General features: G+C 33.4%; 1 protein-coding gene across 1 annotated transcript; it reads left to right on the forward strand.

Annotated features, from left to right (window-relative positions):
• Window positions 1–399: 399 nt before the first annotated feature.
• LOC115993651 lies at window positions 400–5,943 on the forward strand. Its single transcript, XM_031117597.1, has 5 exons — window positions 400–825; window positions 1,492–1,728; window positions 3,106–3,189; window positions 4,240–4,369; window positions 4,447–5,943. Exons 1-5 carry the CDS (start codon window positions 530–532, stop codon window positions 5,596–5,598), a joined length of 1,899 nt encoding a protein of 632 aa, XP_030973457.1. The 5' UTR covers window positions 400–529; the 3' UTR covers window positions 5,599–5,943.
• The last annotated feature ends 15,233 nt before the right edge of the window (window positions 5,944–21,176 follow it).

Consider the following 21,176-nt stretch of genomic DNA (forward strand, 5'->3'; position numbering starts at 1 on the left):
TGATCGCTCTATTTTTGTCTTTCAATAAAATTTCATTACCTTTTTCTAAAAATAATAAAAATTGAAACACATAAATATTTTGAATTTTATTGTCATCGGAAAATATAACCGTGTTTGTGTTTAATAGGTTAATACTCAATACAATCATGTATTTGAATTTAATCAAAAATATTTTAATGTATTTCGCCTAAGATATTGTACTAAAATCTTATCAATTACAGCATATAATGTATTTGAAAATTTTTTTTTCCATCTTAAAATTTTGTTATTTTATAAGAAAAAGAATAAAATATTGGTACGTGGCAAGTTAAATAAAAAAGATGGGTGAAACAATAAAAAATAAATAAATAAATAAACAGCAAAATATTAAATTTGTCCCTATCCCCAACTTTACTTTCCCAGTTTCCCTCGCTCCACTCTCTAGTCCCCACCCTATATTTTCAGACTCCGAAGTCCAAACCCTTCTATTCGACCGTTAGAGATTCAAATCACACCCACAAAGAGAGAGAGAGAGTTCATTGGCGACACAATGCGAAAGAGAAGTGAAGCTATAGAATCCCCTGCAAATACTATCGAAGAAATCCAAAATGGCGAACCCCTGAGCAGCCAAACCCAGAAAGCGTCTCAGTACGAGCTATCCAGAGAGCAAAGGATCAAAGAAAACCTCGAGAGAATGCAGAAGCTGGGCATTCTCGACCTCTCTCTCAAGCTCAAGTCTGTGATTCCCTCTAACACTAAGCGCAACCCAAGGAACCTCAACAACTGTACAACTACTCCTCGGCCCTCTCCTGCGCCGCCATCTGGACCCACTCGCCGCTCTTCCCGGTTTTTCTATCACTCCCTCTCTTCTTGTTTAAGAACATATTTGTATTTTTTTTTTTTTTTTTAACTTTTGGCTTAAATTTAGAAGCTGACACAATGGAATATGAAAAGTTTAAGTCTTTTGTAGGAGAAATTATATATTAAAACCCAATACTTTTATAAACTTTTCGATTCAAACCATAAATATTTATATTGTTGTACTAGATAATGCTTAAACAAGGTGATGTCTTAAAGAAAATGATGCCGTGTAGTTACTTAAATACTATGTGCTGATTATATATGAAGTTATGGACATTATTTCACTTCAAGTTACATGATGTTTCAATGTTTGTCTTTTTAAAGCATTTTTCAATTAATGGCTTCATGCGTAGTGGCTTTATGGTTTGAAAATTTGAATTGAAACTTTTTTTGAAGTGCATTGTTTAATTTGAAACTTTTAAAAGTGTGGGTTTAAATTTAATTTGAAACCGCCTCTAAACTATGGGACTTAAAGAAGGATGCCAAATTTTGATAGACTGTAATGTGTTTGTGATTCTGAATGCTAAATGGGTCTAATTTTTTATTTTTATTTTTTTTAACAAGAATATGATTTGATTTTTTAATGAATTTAATTCTGTTTTTGATGGGACATTTTCTGATTTTATTTTATTTTTAATTGTGGAGATTTAGGTTGAAGAATGGGACACCAGTTAGCTATGCAGAAACGGAAATCGTGAAGAAGCGTAAGTCTTTGCAAGATGATGGTGTATTGTTGGAAGAGGGTTCGAAGCCAGAGGTTTACACTGAAGAGCATGAGAAGCGGTTGGGCAACACTGAGAAGAGCTGGACATTATTTGTGGATGGTTATGGCAAGGATGGAAAGAGAATTTATGACCAAGTTAGGGGAAAGACTTGCCATCAATGCAGGTCTGGTGGTTCTTTCAATTGCTGCTGTATTTTTTTGTCTTACAAATTACAATTTTGGTCTGGTTTTTAGGTAGCTGAAATTTAAGCTGATAATATGTGAAGTAAAAGACTGTGCTTACCAAAATTGCTAGTAGTTAATAGGATAATACCACAAACACATTTTGAATGCCTCCCATCTTTTTTGATATTGATAAATTTTAGCCTAAGAAAGTTCTAAAACTTTTATTAATATAATGAAAACTAATAAATTAGGAGAGCAGATGTATGTCACAACTTGAGAAAACATTAGTCACATATGCTCCATATCCCAATAGGACTAGTCAAGTTATAATTGGGAGTCCTCGTAATTGGTTTTGTAGCCTAGTCAAGTTACATTGTACACATTCTATGTGGGATTCATTAACGCACACTCAGACAATCAAATCAAACATGATTCAGAAAATTTGGGCAATCACAATATAAGAACAAGGATTTAAACAAGATCAATCAGGAAGGAGAATGGCCTAAGTTTAATAAAATAATAATGCTTATATACTCATGTACAGACAGTGGCTAAAGTAGTGGGATGGTGTGGCCTAGTGGAATTATTGCAGACAAAGTGCTGGATATGGTAGTGGTATTTAGCTCTTTGGAGGGATATGTGGTGGCTGATGCATTAGACTGTTAGCAATGTGCTGGGGATGACTTTCTAACTGTTGGGCTAGGGAAAGATTGGATTTAATTTAAATTTTTCTTGAAATGGATTAATAGAGTTTACTGTAGATATAGTGTCACCAATGAGGTTATCATTTTTCTTATTATTAATTCTCTAAAGCAACTTTTACACCTTTTGTAATACTTGCAAAAGCAAAGTTTACAATCTTTAATTGCGTTTCAAAATTACAAGTTTGTCAACTAACTTTTTCACTTACAAAAAGTGTAAGTTATGCTTTATAATAATATAGAAGGTACTTATTTATAATAAAACTCTTTCCCTTCTTACCAAACAAAATAATAATAATAATAATATAGAAGGTACATTAATCTGTTTTATTGATGGGATGCTTGGCTTTTTATGCTTGGCAAAAATATGCTTAGCTGGAGGACTTGTTTCACTTAGTGTCTGAAGTATCCTTTCTGGCGATAAATCTATTAGTTAGGAGAAACACCAAGAGCAGCTAAAATAAAAATAAAATATAGAAAAGTGTATTTTATATTATACATCCTTCTTGTAACTTATTTTAGTTTAGTTTTTTTTTTTAATCCCTATTCGAGTTTTAGGATTTCCTCTTGCATTTTATGTTCTTGTTTTATATGGTTTTTATCAGATTTATATCCTTGGCCTGAAATAGTTGCGTGTAGTTTCAATTATTCTTAAGATGAAATGCGGTTTTACAGGCAGAAAACTCTTGGCTATCGGACTCAGTGTTGCAAATGCAACATGGTCCAAGGGCAGTTCTGTGGAGATTGTTTGTATATGAGGTATGCTCTATTCAACATTCTTTTATGTGCTTAAATGTACCATAATTAAATCCTGATAGTATGAAATACGTTTTTATTGTACATGTTTACAATGTTAGAGCCTAATAAGCAATTACTGCATAACACCAGGCACAATCTCTCTATGGCACCTTCCTGCTTATTGTTACCTTTATTTTTGTCTTTGAATGTCTTCGAGCATTGTCAATCAATTCTGCTAAATTTATCACTTCCTGGCGCTACTTACCAGGTTACCAATTATGCACCTTTCTGTAATTTAAATTGATAAATCTTCTTCTTCTTTTCTTCTGTTTTTTTTTTTTTTTTTTGGTTTCCCCATCTTAGAATCTTTATATGCATTGCTACATGCTCATTCTGCTATGATTATTTTAAGAACGTAATATCGGTTTCTTATTATAGGTGCCAAAACAAACCATGCTGAGCATAGGCTGGGGTGTTCACTTGAACCTGATAATGAAACTCAGACAGTTGACATGTTTGAGCTTGTTAACAAGATAGTTAGCTAGTTAACAAGGCAACTCTCAGCATATGCTGGCAGATTCATTTTAAGCCCATGTACAACTCCATTCTACCCATAAGCATAGCTAGGTTTGTTGTTGTCATACATACATAGGTTGATTGGTGAGCAGTGATTGCTAGAAGAACCTCTCAAATTCTGCTTTTTATTCTTTCCATGTTAAACAGTCACCAAGAGAAATAATGAAAAATACATTGGAGATCATTTAAGTCTGCTTACTTGAACCCCCAGCCACCCTTCAATCACTTGAGCACTATAAAAATATCCCAATTTTTGTAGATATAGACCCACTTGTGCTCACATGTTTGGCTTGTGTAGACCTACTCGTAAATTTATCCTTCATATTAAGGTCTTCTGATTTCTCAGCACTGTGAAGGGCGTTATTTGCATGCTGTAAATGGAGTCCTTGAGATACCTGATCACTTTTTGTGTAATGTAAAATCTGATGCCCCCATTCCCCCCCCCCCCCCCTCCTTTTTTTTTTTTTTTGGCTTTATCTCTTTTCTTTTCTACAGATACGGGGAACACGTACTTGAAGCCCTGCAAAACCCTAATTGGATTTGCCCTCCCTGTCGTGGAATCTGCAACTGCAGTTTGTGCCGGCAAGCTAAAGGATGGCCTCCCACTGGTACTCTTTATAAAAAGGTTATCTTCTCAACCATGCCTTCCCTCCCTCTCTCTCAGTGTTGAATTGGCTAAGCTTAATTTTGTCCACCCTCCAGATATCAAAATTGGGCTTCAAATCTGTTGCGCACTACCTCATTCAAACTCGACGCTTACAGACAAATTTGGATAAAAATGCTGATGTTACCAAGCAAGTTTCTGCAAAGAGGTCGCTGCCATTCTCAGATGTTGAAGTAGAGTCTGAGGGATCTCTCAAGGTTGAAAGTATTCACCTTGGATCATTTAAGTCTCAACCTGAAGCCAAAAGTGAGGATAAGTTTGAGGGTGAGAAACAGACTAGTCCAATTCCAGGTACTAACAATCAAGTTTCTGCTAGGAGGTCATTACCCTTTTCAGATATAGGAGTGCAGTCTGTGAATCTGACTTCTGCAGAGGTTGAAAATGGGGTTGATGATCTCCCTGGGTTAGCAAAGCCTCAAACTGGAAACGGCACAGATGACCAGTTCAAGGGTGAAAAAGAGAAGGAACCTCATTTTACAGACAAAGAACATGGTGATAGAAATAATGATTTGAAAAGTTCCTCAAAGCTAAAAAAGAAGCATGCACTCCCCATTGTACCAAGCCCCGATAGTATTGCTGGAATATTAAGGCAGAAGCGCAGAATAAGCAATGACCGTGATGATAAGCAGTTACCAGGGGTTAGTGAGAAAATTGCAGACATCAAGCAGGATGCACCAGCAAGTGGTGTAGATGAAGAGGAGGAAATGCATTCTAAAGAAAGTGTGGATGACGATAATACTATTGTGTCAGAGAGAAGTCCAAAGCATAAGAAGCCTGCTCCTGCTGCTGAACCAAGCCACAGGCACAATGTGTTAGGAATGAATGGGAGAATTTTAGATATTAAGCAGGCTGTAAACAAGTCACCGGCATCAACTGCATCCATTCCTGCCTCACGAAGTATTGCTGGAAGATTGAGGCAGAAGCGCAGAATAGGAAATGGCCATGATGATAAGGGGTTACCAGGGGCTAGTGAGAAAATTGCAGATATCAAGCAGGATGTAACTTTTTCACCAGAAAGCGGTGTAGAGGAAGAGGAGATGCCTTCTAAAGAAAGTGAGGGTGGTAATGATAATATTGAATCAGAGAGAAGTCCAAAGCAGTCTGAAAACAAGTCACCGGCATCTTTTGCATTCGTTCCTGCTGCACAAGGTATTGCTGGAAGATTGAGGTCTAGATGCAAAACAAACTGAAAATTCCTCCTCTTTTGTCCTTTTGCTGAAACTTCTCTCTCCAAATTTTCTTCCCTTATTCCTGGAGAGGATTGAGTTCAGTATTTTTGCCTTTTCACATGTGACAGAACTGCCTAAAATTGCAAAAAACAATGTTTTGGTAGGCTTCAGCCGATTTGCAACATTTTGGTTCTGTCCGTGTTCTACTCTGTCATGATGCAGTTAAACATGTAGTTTGTCAGTGACTCAGCAGCATCAACTTTTAGATTATCATCTAATTTGAGCAGCATCATTATGTATTTGTAATTCTATTGTTCTTAAATATTTGCTTGGCGTCGTTGTTGCATCACGTAGGGATAACATATATATGTATGATTTACAAATTGCTATATTACTTGTTTACATGTGTGTTAATGAAATAGAACTATAGCCACTGAATAAATTTTAACAAACAGACTATTTTGCCCAAGGCATTGCCATTACTAGAAATCGAAAACAAAACAATAATGTTAATAACACCACCTTAGACATAGAAATGTGCCGAATTTTGCTACTCATTGTTTGTGTCAATAGTCGATATATCCCACAAGACCTCCCTTCTCTCTTTTTTATTTGGGTCTAAACCTCCATGCTGATGAGTATGACATTAGGCCTTTCTGGCCCATTTGTTGAGTGAACTTTAGTGGGTGTTTTTATTTTGCTTATCCTTACATTCGGCTAAGTATAACAGGCTATACAGAAAGTAACTATCAGACTCCCACCTGTTATACAAACCCAATTTGTACCATGGGCCATTGCCATGGACTTTAACTCTTTTTTACTCTTGTGGGCTCATCCCTATGGACCCTATCTCATCTATCCCTTCGTGAGTGTTCAAAGGAGAAAAGGATGGAGATGGCTGGTCACTAAACTTGGTATCTTCGTCTTTAATAAATTTTCCCTGTTCACCAAAAAAAGAAAAGAATAAAAAAATCCCAGCCTTTGACCCAAAGAAGCAACACCATTACCATTTTTTTCCAAGTATAAGAAAATTATACTACTACATTTTCCTATCAAAAAATAAAATTCCATGTCGTTTTAGACAGTGATGTAGTGGTCATGAAGCAAACCTAAATTAAAATGTTTAAGCAGGTGTATCTGGCTGGATAAAAGTCAGCTGGCTTTTCTGTCATTGGTTCCTTCATATCATTTATCTGATTTTAGGTGACTTATTTTATTATATTATTAGACCACAACAACTTGACAAGATAAAGTGATAAACTCTCAACATTTCTTAAATCCCTAATCCAGATAATATGATTTATTCCTTCAAATATAAAATAAAATGATCTATAATTATCAAGGAATTTTACCAACAAAACTGAATAATTGCAACTTTGGGCTTTGGATACTCAATTCTAAAGCGAACTTGACCAAGGCACCCCCATTAAAACTTCATGACTTTTTTTACCATAAACGTAGCAACAAAGACGGACTTCTCGGTGTATATTCATGTTGGATTTGTTGGTTGAGGTTGTTACTTGCCGAAAAAAATACTAATGGAAGTCAAACTTCTGGTGCATAATAACCTAATCCGAAATCATTTTTAGTAGGACTTTGGAAAGAAATAAATTGAACACCTTAAAGTAGGCCAACCTCTAAATAGAAACTGCATTGATTACAAAAAAAGGTCACACGACATATTTCTTTTAAGGCTAATGAAATACTGATAGTTTACACACACACACACACACACATATATATATATAGTCACATAGATTGAAATCATGTTTTTAAAACACGATTTTAAAAAAGAGTGTATACAAAATGTGCAATAACGAGTATGTAATAAAATTTTCTGTTTGTTTAAATGAAGTCTCTAATCCTAACTTTCACTAAGTAATAGGTGTTTTTGTAATGTTTTTTTAATTTAAGTTTATTTTTTGTTGGTTGTGAGTTTTGTTGGGCCAGGAGTTTTCTAAATTCAGTAACTCATTTTGTTACTAAATTTGATGTTGTTCATAAAACAAGGGTTTTTTTTTTTTTTTTTTTTTTTTGTAATAATTGCAATTTGCCTCTTCCTGTTTTGGAAGATTGTAAGCACAATTGTTGTACTGCCTTTGTTTCTGTTTAGCCTTAATGAAATGGCAGTTAAAAAAAAAAAAAATTAGTATGACTATGAACATGAACACCATGCCAAGGTAGCATGCGATGCAAAACATGTAGCCTAGTGATTCGAGCAAGGGTAAGTCGGTCCTTTGCGGGGAAAAAAAGGTACCGTTGACTAATCATGGCCCTTGGATGCGGTCCACCCTTGTGAATTGACCAAAGGTAAAAATGTATTACCAAAAAAAAGTGGTTGACTAAGCATGATTACATTACATTGGACTGTCTTTAGATAATTACAACTGGGGCATGATATATGGGGTACTGTGCACGTGCTCCATCATCAAACCACTTCAACCCAATAATCCATCAATTAAAAATTTTCAATCTCTCAGACCAATCTATACCTTAATAATTGATATTAATAAAATAAATACTAATGATTTTTTTTTTTTTTTTACAAATATTCTTTTTAGTTCGAAATGATATATAGGATGACTATCAAGTAAGATATACTTCCAGAGTGTATTATTATTTTTTTAATTATTAAATTTTATTTTCTTAAATCAGTGCTAGAAGCAATTACATAATCACATGAGTTCATGAAGCTTTAATTACAAATATTATGGTGTTTTGAGTTCACTCTTTCACCTTATATGATTGAGAATGATTTAAAATTAAATATGACATTATCTTCAAAAAATTTAAATGTGACCTTTCAAATTATTGGTGGTAGGGAAATAAAAGGACTGTTTACAATTTGTTATTATGGGGGGAAAAAGCCAGAAATGCACAAGGTTCTTAATTTTTTTTTTTTGAGAAGAAGGTTCTCATATAGACTAATATAACAAAAGGAAAGAACGAAAATTCACATGATTGTCTACCACTTCTTTTTTTATTTGTAATCCCTCTCTTTTGGGGGGACCTTATTTGGACTGTAGTATATTTGATTGGCCCAAATTAAAAAAGTAGACTGTAATGTAAGTATAGCTATTGGAGCATTGGTCATTTTGTTTTGTTTTTGAGGCAGCTTCTAGGATTTTGTGCATTTAGTCCGCCTATTGAGGAGACTCAGGAGAGGGAATCCAAGGGCTGTCCCTCATAAATGTGTCCATTTTTAATTGAGATTTAAGAGGAAGGAAATAAATGGCTACAAAAGTAGAGAGAAACATCTTATAATTAATTCGTGCTTAACAGTTACAACTAGAGGCATTGTTAATAAATTATTATATAAAAGTTATGGCGATATTTTTATGAAAAATAAAAAAAAGTGTTAAAGTATTAAAATAAAGAAAAATATTAATGAATATTTTTAAGGTATTGGTTAATAATTTATTTTAAAAAAAAATTTATAAGAAAAGAAAAAAAACAATTAATATTTTGATAATTTTATTCATTTCCTATAAAAATGATATCAAAACTTTTTTAATATTGATTATTCATAAAAAAATTTCCGATTAAGTTACCAGTAAAAAAGAAAAAAAAGAAAAGAAAAGAAAGGTTCTTACTTCTTAGTGAGGTCTACTTATTGTTGATCCGGTACAACCATTATTAGGGGAGAATGTTTTGCTTCATAAATCATAATTATATGGAAGAGAGAATGTACATGGTAAAGACTAAAGAGTAGGGTTGGATAGTCATAGGTCATAGGACTTCATGTGTTCATAAAATCTTTTATTAGGGTAAAAGTTTTTGTTGGGTAAGTAGCAAGCACAGTGGTGAAGTGAGACTTTAATTTGAAGGGACAAAACTTATACAAGTATATGACACACGTATTTATTGTGTTCATATATATATATATATATATATAGTATTTGAAAGTTGAATCTAATTTGAAAACTAAAAATTTACTTATTTGAAATTAAATGGTATTTTAATGTAAGAAAAAGGTGGAGTGAGACTTTAATTTGAGGGGACAAAACTTATACAAGTATATGACACACATTTATTGTGTTCATATATACAGTATTTGCAAGTTGAATCTAATTTGAAAACTAAAAATTTACTCATTTGAAGTTAAATGATATTTTAATGTAAGAAGAAAACTCATAAAAACAACATATTCATAATATTAAGTGTGTGTGGCTTCAATAAATTTCTGTTGTTTTTGTTACCATATACTATGAATATTTATGTCTTTAAAACTTCTATTAAGAAAGAGTTCAGCTTGAAAGCAATATTAGACACTAGAGTAGAGCTTGTTGTTTAACTCCATACTTTGTTGTTTATAAACAAAAATTTATGAAGGAGAATAAATTATTACAAAAAAAAATTGATATCCTATTATAATTTCTTTTAATAATTTTTTTTCCTGTTAAAGATTCTTTTAATAAAATATGTTTCTTTTTATTTTTTAAAATAAAATTTGATAAATAACATATGTAGGGATAAGGGTCCAAATTATATATTGGACCTTAGGCCTAAGCCGAGAGCATTAGCAATTCGAGGAGGAGCAGATGGTAATGAATGATTCAGACACAGAGTTTAGTGAGCAAGATATGAATGGGAAGTTGGTCCAAGGAGGAATAACTCCTCGGATACGATAAGTACAATTCAGATATGTACTTTAACAATCAAGGTGACCTTTTAAGAAACTCCATTGATAGGAACGTGTATTATGAACATACGAAAAGGAGGGGAACCCAAAAATATTTAAGAGAAAGTTGCTACCACCGCATTGAATGCATTGCAGCTACTTTTCTGGCCGCATTTATGTGGAGAAGACCCTTGAGCAGTGCTACCTTGGCCACCACAACTCACAGAAAGCCAGAGAAGGTGTTTGATGGAACATATACTCAAGTAAAGGCTCAGATGAACAACAAGTGTAAGATCAAGATGATCTGAAAGGAACTATATAATGTAAGGGACCTTCCATAAGAAAAGGAGAGGAAAAATAGAGAGAGAACACTGTAGTAATCTAAATTGTCCTTATATCCAATTGTGATCAATTTATACAAGTGTGACCTCCTCGGACTGAAAGTCCATTGATATTAGAATCTCTTATTTGTGTTTGATTGTCATTTAATTCAGTACTAGCCGTTATCCAACTTATTAGGGCCTAGTTATTTGATCCACTCTCTACAAAATTATTGTACTGGGCTCATTAGGTCAAGATCCCATACATCTTGGATTTGTGCTGTAAACCGTGTCCTTACACCAAGTATTATGCTTTATTCACCAAAACCTTTTTTTTTTTTTTAAGATGATTTTCATAACATAATTGGTTTCTCGTTCTTTTAGTTGTATCAAGTATCAACACCTAAATATACAGACATACTTAGCCTCCACTTTCTTTATTTTTTAAAAATTTATTTTATATCTAAAAATAGAAAACTAACTAGGAAAAATAAAGAAAATGGTAAATTCCACTAAACCCCCCTAAGGTTTGGGTTAATACTAATTAGGTCCAAGACTTTTAAAAAATGACCAACTTAGTCCTTAAAAGACAATTTTATCCCTAACTCCATTTAGCACTATTCATTCTTCTCTTTCTCATCTCAAACCATCTCTTCTATTCACTGTGATTACACTAACATGAGCATGGATTTGAGCACAAATCACACTACACAGACGCACCATCTCATAGAACACAAACATACACATACATACAAATTCCAAAACTTGAAAACCCCAAAAATCATCCCAGATTACCAATTATACACAGATTCATATGCATGCACTAACAAAATCACCATATTAGAGCCATTTTGAGACAAACCCTAAATCAAAAAATACCAAATGTCTCTCTTACTTACTTGCCCATAGTAAGTAAGTAAGAAGTAAAAGAAGAAGAAGAAAGTAAGCACGCATTGCATGAGCTGAGCTAAGTAGGTAAGTAAACCTCTGTTTTTGTTTCTTCTCTTTCTCAGTTTCTCCCAAACTAATTTGTAATAGTCTTTTGCGATCTTCTGATTTGATTAGATCTGAAATCAGAGAGAAATGGCGAACATAGACATAGAGGGAATATTGAAGGAGCTCCCAAATGATGGTCGTATCCTAAAGACCAAGATTGTCTGCACTTTAGGTCCTGCATCTCGTACTATTCCCATGCTCGAAAAGCTTCTCAGGGTTGGCATGAATGTCGCCATGGCACTGATTTGAGAAGAAAGTGGAAGATGGTAGTGGAAAAAATGGGTTTCAGCCATGAAAGAGGGAGTCTTCAGCCATCGTGGGTATGGGTGAGAGAGAGAGAAGGAGCCGTCGTGGGTGTGTGTGAGAGAGAGAGAGAGAAGGGTTTGGGATTAAGATGAGAAGGGTTTGGCTAGTCAGAGATAAAATTGTCTTTTAAGGACCAAGTTGATCATTTTTTAAAAGTCTTGGACTTAATTAGTAATAGTCCAAATCTCAGGGGGGGTTTAGTTGAATTTATCCTAAAGAAAAAAAAAATCAATCTCAAGGTTTCAGCATTTTTTAGTTAAGAAACCAGAATCATTAAATATTATCGTTTCCATTTATAAATTAAAAAAGAAAAGAAAAAAGAATTGAAAGAGAGAGAGAGGACCTCAAGGTACTGATGGACCATTAGAGTAGCGCTATTTTAAGAATTTATTAAGAAATCCCCCCCCCCCCCAACTATTTTTTTATTTTTTATTTTTTTACCTTGTACTTCGGTACGTGAAATGAACGTTAGAGCATTAGCATTGGAAAATTCCAATGCTATTCTATTTTACCATTCTAAAACACCACTTTATCAATATACCATACCATTTTACAATTCCTCCACATCCCAAAACTCTATTTTTATTAAAATATTATTTTTTAACCCATTCTTTATTATTTCTTCCCAACCGTTCAGCTCATTTTCCTGGGCTTTTCAACAGCCATTTTTATTTTCTCTCTCCCAGCACCGGTTCAACACACAACACACACCCATTATACAACGATCAACCTATCCAAACCCATCACCACACCCACACACACACAAACGCAAACACCAAACTAGCAACAAAGCCACGCACAAACAGAACCCAGCAACAAAGCCACACACAAACACAACCCAGCAACAAAGGCAAGCCACACACACAAACACAAACCCATTCAAAAACCGGGCCACCGATCAAAAACCCAGGCCAGGCCACCGATCCACGCCGCCGATCAACCAATCCACACCGCCGATTTGAAACCTAGGCCACCGATCAAAAACCAGAGCAAACCCATTCAAAAAACATCATCACCGGAGCCACCGGAGCAAACCCATTCAAAAAAATCATCACTGGAGCAAACCCATTCAAATAAAATCATTACCGGAGCAAACCGATTCAAACCTATTCAAAAAAACATCATCACTGGAGCCACCGGAGCAAACCCAACCAATAAAATCATCACCGAAGCCATCAGAGCAAATCCATTCAAAAAAATGAGAGAGATGAGAGAGCAGAGACGAGAGAGAAGATGGAGAGCAAAGATGAGAGAGCAAACTCATTCAAAAAACATCATCACCGGAGCCACCGGAGCAAACCCATTCAAAAAAAAACATCACTAGAGCCATCGGACCAAATCCATTCAAAAAAATGAGAGAGATGAGAGAGCAGATCGAGAGCAGAAATGAGAGAGAAGACGGAGAGCAGAGACGAGAGAGAGAGAAGGGCACAGACAAAATGAGAGAGATGAGAGACAGAGGAAAGAGAGTAGAGATAAAATATTTTTTTTTTTTTATACAATACTGCTACAGTGCAATTCTATCTTTAGAATTGCACTGTAGCAAGTATTGCAAAAAATTTACAATACTTGCCTTTGCCATTTTCTGATGTAGATGATTTTAAGGTTACAAATGCTAAATTTCCTTTAGATATAGCATTAGCATTAGCATTTTCCAATGCTAATGCTCTAAGAACTTAACTAGAATTTTGGGTTTTGGCATGAAATTAGTTGTATTATAATTACCTAGCAATAGCAAGAAAAGTGGTTGATAATATGTATATTTCTTTTGAGAAATGATATGTCCACAATATTTTCACAATATTTTATAACAAATTTTAAGTGATAGGTTGTAACTGGTTGTTATTATTAGGGTAAAAAAGTAATATTAGTGTTAGATTCAAATTTTAACCAATAACAATTAACCACCTATGATTTATTGTAAAAATATTGTAAAAATGCTGTGGATGTAGCATCTCTCATTTCTTTTAGTTATATATATGGTTTGGAACTTTTTACAAAGACATTTGTTAGATTCTTTAAACTAAAAATTTAAGTTATTATGTGGTTATAGATATCCATGCAGATTTTTATTTGAAGCCGAATAATATCTCCATAAAAAAAGACAATGGAAAAAACAAGAAACAAATAAAATAAAAAAACAGATACAAAGAAAATCTAGACGTCAAAGCAGACTTTCATAAAGTAACCGAACAAATAATTAAAATTAGACTCTGCAACCGATATAAAAAGCTAAAATTGTTTGGTGTAGAATCTAATTAGTATATAAACACATATCAAAATTTTAATCTAACGAACATAGAAGTTTTCAGTATTATTTTTTTCTCGAGGATGCATAGAAGAGGGTGTAGTTCACCAAATGTACTGAAAATTTTATCTCTCGAGGTGTGAATGTTGAAGAGTACAAAAGTTCCAAAATCCATCATATGATTAGATCTGATCAAATACTTCTGTTGCTATGGATTCTTTCTTACTCCACTTGATGCCTGATTGCTAAGGAATTGGATTAGTCAATTGATTTTTGTTGCGATTTAGTTAAATATAGAAATAAGGCCGAGACCAAAAGCTAGGATTCGGCAAAAACTGCAAGATTTTAGAAGTGTGCAAGTGCACCATATTAAATGGGAGGGCAATCGTCCAGCACACATCTTAGCCCAACATGCCAAAGATGTTTTTGGTTATGTAACTTGAATAAAGGAAAATCCTAGTATAATTGAGTCTTCTTTGGCTTAATAAGATTTATTGTTTTTATCTTCTTCTTAATGAAAGTTACATAATTCTTATAAAAAAAAAAAACATAACAATTTGGTACTTTGTGAAGTTTCTAACAAAAACGTTCAAAATTCAAATCTCCTTCTCATTGTAATTATCAAATTATCCACACAAAAAAAAAAAAAAAAGGCATCTAAAATATTCCAAGGGTACAATAATAACATAATCATTTCAAATAATTCGTAATTCTACTAATTAAATTCATGACGAGACCTAGAGGCGGAGCTACATGTTAGAGTGGGAGGGCCATGGCCCTCCAAATTTTTTGAAAATATCATTATAGAATAAAAAAATATTTAATATTTTAATAATTAGCCTCCAAAAATGGCCCTTCCCCCATATGAGTTAGTCTAACAGTGTTATTAAAAAAATTGTCCAATTGGTATAGTTGTTATAGAAAATGTATTGTTTCTCAAAAATTTTTTTTTTTTTAATCGTAAAATGTGTTCTTGTATCTCTTAAAGTTTTGAGTCATTCATGTTTTTGATAACTTCATTAGTTCAATTGAAATTTTTTTACTCCTAATGGTAGACAATTTGGTAACTTATATTGAAAATGAAAATTTTAAGGATTTCACTATATAAAATGATGAAAGATGAATTTAATTTTATGAAACATTTAACTTTAAGGATTTCACTATATTAACTTATATGTGTGTATAGATATATCTGTTTGTGTATGTGTATGGAAGTTTGTATAAACTAACACAAATTGGACTCCCAAACAAAAATTTATGGCTCCATCCGTGATGAGACCTTACTATTAATGGGGGAGGAAAGATTAACTAATTAAGTTTATAATTTTCCCATTTACAACTACAAAACAAATGTGGAAGGAAAGATGTGCACATATAATGACATCAGAAAACTACAAAATTGAGTTTGATATCACCAAAAGGAGGGCCATCCTTAACAACCTGTCGATGTCTGGTTAATATCAAGATAAATAATGGAGCAAATAGGCTTACTAATCTTTTATTAAATTCTTATAGGTGTTGACTACGATGTCTTCTTTCCTAATAATGGACTAAAATAATGTTATTTAAAATTTTAAATTGCTAAAAAGAAAAAGAAAAGTAAAACTAAAACAATTCAACTATCACATGTGCCATTGTTTATTGTATATATATAAGGTTTTCCCTTTCTAATCTGTTGTCTTATTTTTATTATTTATATATATATATATATATATATATATATATATATATATATATAAAGATTTAAACAGATAATCTTAGTGTTGATAATGGCCCAGGAGGATAACCTAGAAGCACATATCAGTACTAGTCACATGCATGCGCAAATAGCGCTTGTTAATCTCAACTCTATTTACTAATTTATCATAATTTTTTATTTTAATAATTGTTAATCTCAACTCTATTTATTAATTTATCATAATTTTTTATTTTAATAATAAAATTTTGGGTTTAAGACTTCGTGTTTACATCATGTGATTCAATGTATACAAGTTGTACTGTACAATGTTGCTATTTGACTTATTATAAGTACTTTTCTTTTTTTTTTGTTAAAACACAAACATACAACAACACACCAACTTCAAAATTGTTAGTGGCAATTAGAGTCACGGAGCTGTTAATATACTTTTGCACACCAAGCAAACTAGGCGATATGGGACAAAACCCACACACAATTTTTTTTATTTACTTTTTATTTTTTTATAACACACAAACATACAACAACAGACTTATTATAAGTACATTAACATAGTTTATTCTGAGTAAAACTATATTAAGAATTTGTTTAAATTATCAATTATTGAAATTTTAAATAAATTTAAGAGAAGTTTTTTTAAAATATCTTTAAGTTATAGTCTAACGTTTCCATATAAGTATAACACATACAAAACCATGAATAGGGGTGTCAATGTTCGACCCAACCTGCGAACACGACATAAACCCGACACGGATTTTTTCGGGTTAGGGTTGGGCTTTAATGGGTTTGGATCATAAACAGGTCGACCCGAAAGTGACACGATAAAAAATGTGTCATAAGTGGGTCAACCCGTGTAACCCACAGTAGACACGTTTGACAAACCAATTATTTGTGTCAGTCTGAAATGACCTACTTAACACAATCCATTTAACTCGTATAACAAATAAATATTTATTTTATTTTAGATTTGTCAAATATCTTTTGTATCCAACATATATTTTAAATTTAAAAAGAAAAGTGAGTAATTACAAAAATTTATAAGGGATATAATTGAAAATTGAAACTTTACAAACCCTAGAACTAATAATACTTTTTTTTTTTTTTTCTTGGCATAGAACTTGCACAAATGAAATTGGATGAACTTGTGGAAGATGTTATGAATTTGGACATCAACAAAGAATTTATGGATAATCATGGTCATAGTCAAGATTAGTCTACTGTTTGCTCAAATTCTTTCAATATTGATACTTTGCATTTGGCAAGTTCCAAGGATATTATATTTTTGTTGAACTATGTTATTTTATTTTTGTTAAACTTTGTTATTTTGAATTTGAGTTGAAGTGTATGAATTTATTTTGGAGTGTAAAGAACTTATTTCTAAATGAATGTTATATTTTTGTTGAACTATATTATTTTAAATGTGGGTTGAAGACTTGAAGTGTATGCACTGCTTTTTGGGATGTAAAAAAAATTATTTCTAGATGGATGTTATATTTAATATTATGCAGGTTGAAATTGGTTGTGTTACATTCGTGTCAACTCAACACGACTCGTTTATTAAGCGTGTCAAATGGGTTGGGTCAAGTTAACCCGCTTTATTAACATGTCGGGTTAGGATTGAAGAATCATGACACGATTATTAAATGGGTTGGGTCAGGTTAACCCGCTTTATTAACATGTCGGGTTAGGATTGAAGAATCATGACACGATTATTAAATGGGTTGGGTTAGGGTTGAGTCATTTAGTCAAATACTCCTACCTCGACACGACATGAACCTGACACGCTAACCCGAATTGACACCCTTAACCATGAATAGGATTCTTTTTTTCTTTTTTAATGGTTTATTAAGATATATATATATATATATATATATATATATAACATGCTTCATTCAATCAAAACTATCTCTTAAAACTCTAAAATAGTTCTAAATAAAAGATAAAAATAAAAGTCAACATTAATACTTAAAGGCGAATGTAATTATAATATTAAAAAAAAAAATTATAATTCGATTGTTACAACGTTTGAATGGCAAGGAATCGAATCTTAGTTCTCATTATAAAAAAGACTAAGCAATATTATTGAGATACAATAACTTTGGCTAATTTAAAAAATAAATAAATAAATAAAATACACATTATAAGCACTAGGCAATACAGGCAAAACATTTTATTTGGAAAAGAGCTCTATTTTAATTAGAAAGGATATTAATTTGGGGGTATAATTGTCATTTAAAAAATATAGAACTTTTATAGACCATAAAAAAAGGTAAAATGAATTCCACAATCTCAACAAAAATGAAGTTTTGTAGGAATTGAGATCTTGTAGAGTTCTTAGGCTAATTCTATAATAGAGTTCCTAAAATCTTATCCATTCATTTTGAAATAAGTAGATTAGATTTTATTACGTCATTAATATAAATAAAAAAGGCATCGACTATCATCATTTTAATATTTATTTAAAGCATTAATGATGTGGTACATTATATTATACTTAGGGGTGTCCACGAGTCGGTCCGGGTCAGGTTTATGCCCAACCCACAACCAACCCACTTACATCGGGTGGCCGATCGAACGACCCGCCGCCGACCTCGGGTCGAGTCGGATCGGTCTCCGGTGAACGACGGTCGAGTCGGTCGGCCTCGGTACTGAGGTAAACCACGGAATCTTCGCCGGATTGAAGCTCAAAACCACCTCATAAGCCCAGATTTCAGAGAAAATCACAAGATCTAAGCAAAAATTGAAGCAAAAGGCACTATATCAAGCCCAGATTTGAGCAAAAGCACCACATCAAGCAAGAATCGAAGCAAAAATCAATCCCAGATCTGAGCAAAATCGAAGCAAAAGCACCACATCAAGCCAGATCTAAGTAAAAATCAAGCAAAATCTTCATCTCCCCGTCGGATCTAAGCATGAAAACCAAGATCTTCACCAGATCTAAATAGAAAACCAAGATCTTCACCGAATCTAACCAAAAACTACCAAACTTCTCACCGAAATATCGACGAATCTGAACGGATCTGGGTAAAACCGGTGTTCTTTCTTCACTTTCGTCGGTCGGATCGGGTATATCGGGTTTTGAGGAAGAAAACCCGCCATCCGAATTGCCTAAATGGGTTTTTGGTGGCGGAGACCCGTCTCCGACCGTCACCGGCGTCGGGTCGGCTGGTTTTCGGGTCGGCCCGGGCGGTTTGGGCGAGTAGGTCGGTTTCCGGGTTCTGATGGACACCCCTAATTATACTCATTTCAAAATGAATGAATTAAATAAATGGCGGAGTGGCCCTAAGAGTTCCATACCTCCACCCTCATTTGAATTCTCTTGAGTTCTTTACAAGTGAAGAACTTACCCAAAAAACAATCCAAATCAACCCAGTGATCACTCATAGTCTGCGGATCTATGTTGCCAAGAGAAGAAGAAAGATAGATAGCACTTTATTATTATTATTTTTCTTTTTTGAGAGAGATAGCACTTTTCTATTTCCTGACTAATTGTATGTCCGTGCATGGATTAATTAGATTTTATTTATAAAGTAAATAAAATATCGTAAGTATAAGTGAAAATCAAACAATAAAATAATTAATAAAAAATATCAAAAACTATATTATGTAAAAGAAGCCTAGGTAAGATCTGTTTTTTCTTTATCAAACTAAAAATTATGGTCAATGAATAAAATAATTTAAAATAGATAATGAAACTTAATTTCTTCAAAAAGAAAGTTTCACTTAAATAATGCAATTTTGATTGAAATATTAATATTAAATTTATTAGAACTTTGGTAATAAAGTTTCATATAGAGTAAAGTTAACTTAATAATATCTTAATGTGTTTATACTTTATGGTGTTGTGTGTACTATTTTATTGTAAATGTGGCATAAGGGTAAGGTATCAACTTGTAACAAACATGAATTTTAAGACCTAAATTTTATTATATAGTATATGATTTTTATTTTCATTATAGAAAGTCGAGGGAGCTTATCATGAATTATCTAAATAATTATAAATACCATTTATTTAATTACTATTAAAGAGGTTGGGATGAGTGTTTTTATGAATAAGAGATAATTTCATTAAAAGAAATCATTTTCATTATTTCCCATTGGCATTTTTATGCAGAAAAAAATCCCTCAAAGAAGTCATGGCTATGTTTGTTATAGCTTACAAGTTATATATCAATGTATTTTCACCTTCAATTTATGTACAATTTTTAAAAGCTCACTTACAAAAAATGGCAAGAAGCCTTTCCACTATAAGCCATCGAGACGAAATTAGACTACTTTTCCTATTAAATATAGCTCAATTGGTAGAGCTTCACTCTTGAACTTGGGTCGTTGATATTATGGGTTGGATGTCTAATTGTTTAAGCGATAATGATAGTTGGAAAATAGCTTATGTGGGGACCGGCCCAGAATAATAGGTTGGCTGGGCCCATCCGAGGAGATGTTGTGGCCCAGAATCCTTATTTAGGCCCACTGGGGCAAAGAGAACATGTCCGAGGAGTAATTCCTCCTCAGACATTCCAAAATACGGGTCAAGGGTGCGTCCCAGCTACTGTAGTCCTCCCTCCAAGTACGTAAAAAGAAAGAAAACGCAAAATATCTCAGCAAAGGCTGCCTCCACCACATTAAATGCACCACAACTACTCTCCTGACCGCATTAATGAAGAGAAGACTCCTGAACAGTGCTACCTTGACCACTGCAACTCACAAAGAACTGATAAGGGTGTCTGATGGGACAAGTGCTCAAGTAGGAGTTTGGATGATCAACAAGTGTAAAGCCCAGATGATAGGAGAGGGCCTATATAATATGTAAAGGTCCCCTAAGAGAGGGGGACGAGAAAAACGGAGAAAAAGAGAAGAGAGAACACTGTAGAGAAATTTTATTTGCATGAATCTGTGCCCATTAATCAAGTGGGAGACCTTACCATTTGAGAAGGATCTCTCTTCACTGCTATCTCCTTTTGTTTTTGTTTCTGTATCCCCTGAGCCCATGCAACAAACCGTTTAAGTTAACTGGAACCAAGTTCTTTAACCCATACTCTACAAAAAATTCATTGTGTGGGACTTTTTGGGCCAAGACCTGACCAACAAGGATCGGGTCAACTAAAATCGTGTCCCTATAGCTTCCTTTAAGGGGCGCTATTGCTAGACCAATATGATAAGAGCCACTTATGCGTTGTAGCGCCTAGAACTTAAACATTGGCTCGAAGTATTTTCTCTATCCTTTCTTACCTTTAAAAACATGGGCACCTCGTGTCTTTGAATCTATAAAATTAGGGTTTGGCTTACCTTTAGTACTTTTTAAAAATAAATTTCCTTTTGTTTTAATGAGAGACTGCCATATTACCCATTAACTAAATAAAAAGGTTAAGATTAAAATCCACTACCACTTACTATTATATATTTAAAATAAAA

Source organism: Quercus lobata, chromosome 6, assembly GCF_001633185.2.
Source record: "Quercus lobata isolate SW786 chromosome 6, ValleyOak3.0 Primary Assembly, whole genome shotgun sequence".
Classification (NCBI taxonomy): Eukaryota; Viridiplantae; Streptophyta; class Magnoliopsida; order Fagales; family Fagaceae; genus Quercus; species Quercus lobata.

Bases quoted from the DNA above. Each gene is read 5' to 3' on its own strand.
- LOC115993651 (XM_031117597.1), top strand. From the start codon at position 530: ATGCGAAAGAGAAGTGAAGCTATAGAATCCCCTGCAAATACTATCGAA. The intron at 826-1,491 runs GTTTTTCTATCA...GTGGAGATTTAG, and splicing joins CCCACTCGCCGCTCTTCCCG to GTTGAAGAATGGGACACCAG. The intron at 3,190-4,239 runs GTATGCTCTATT...TCTTTTCTACAG, and splicing joins GGAGATTGTTTGTATATGAG to ATACGGGGAACACGTACTTG.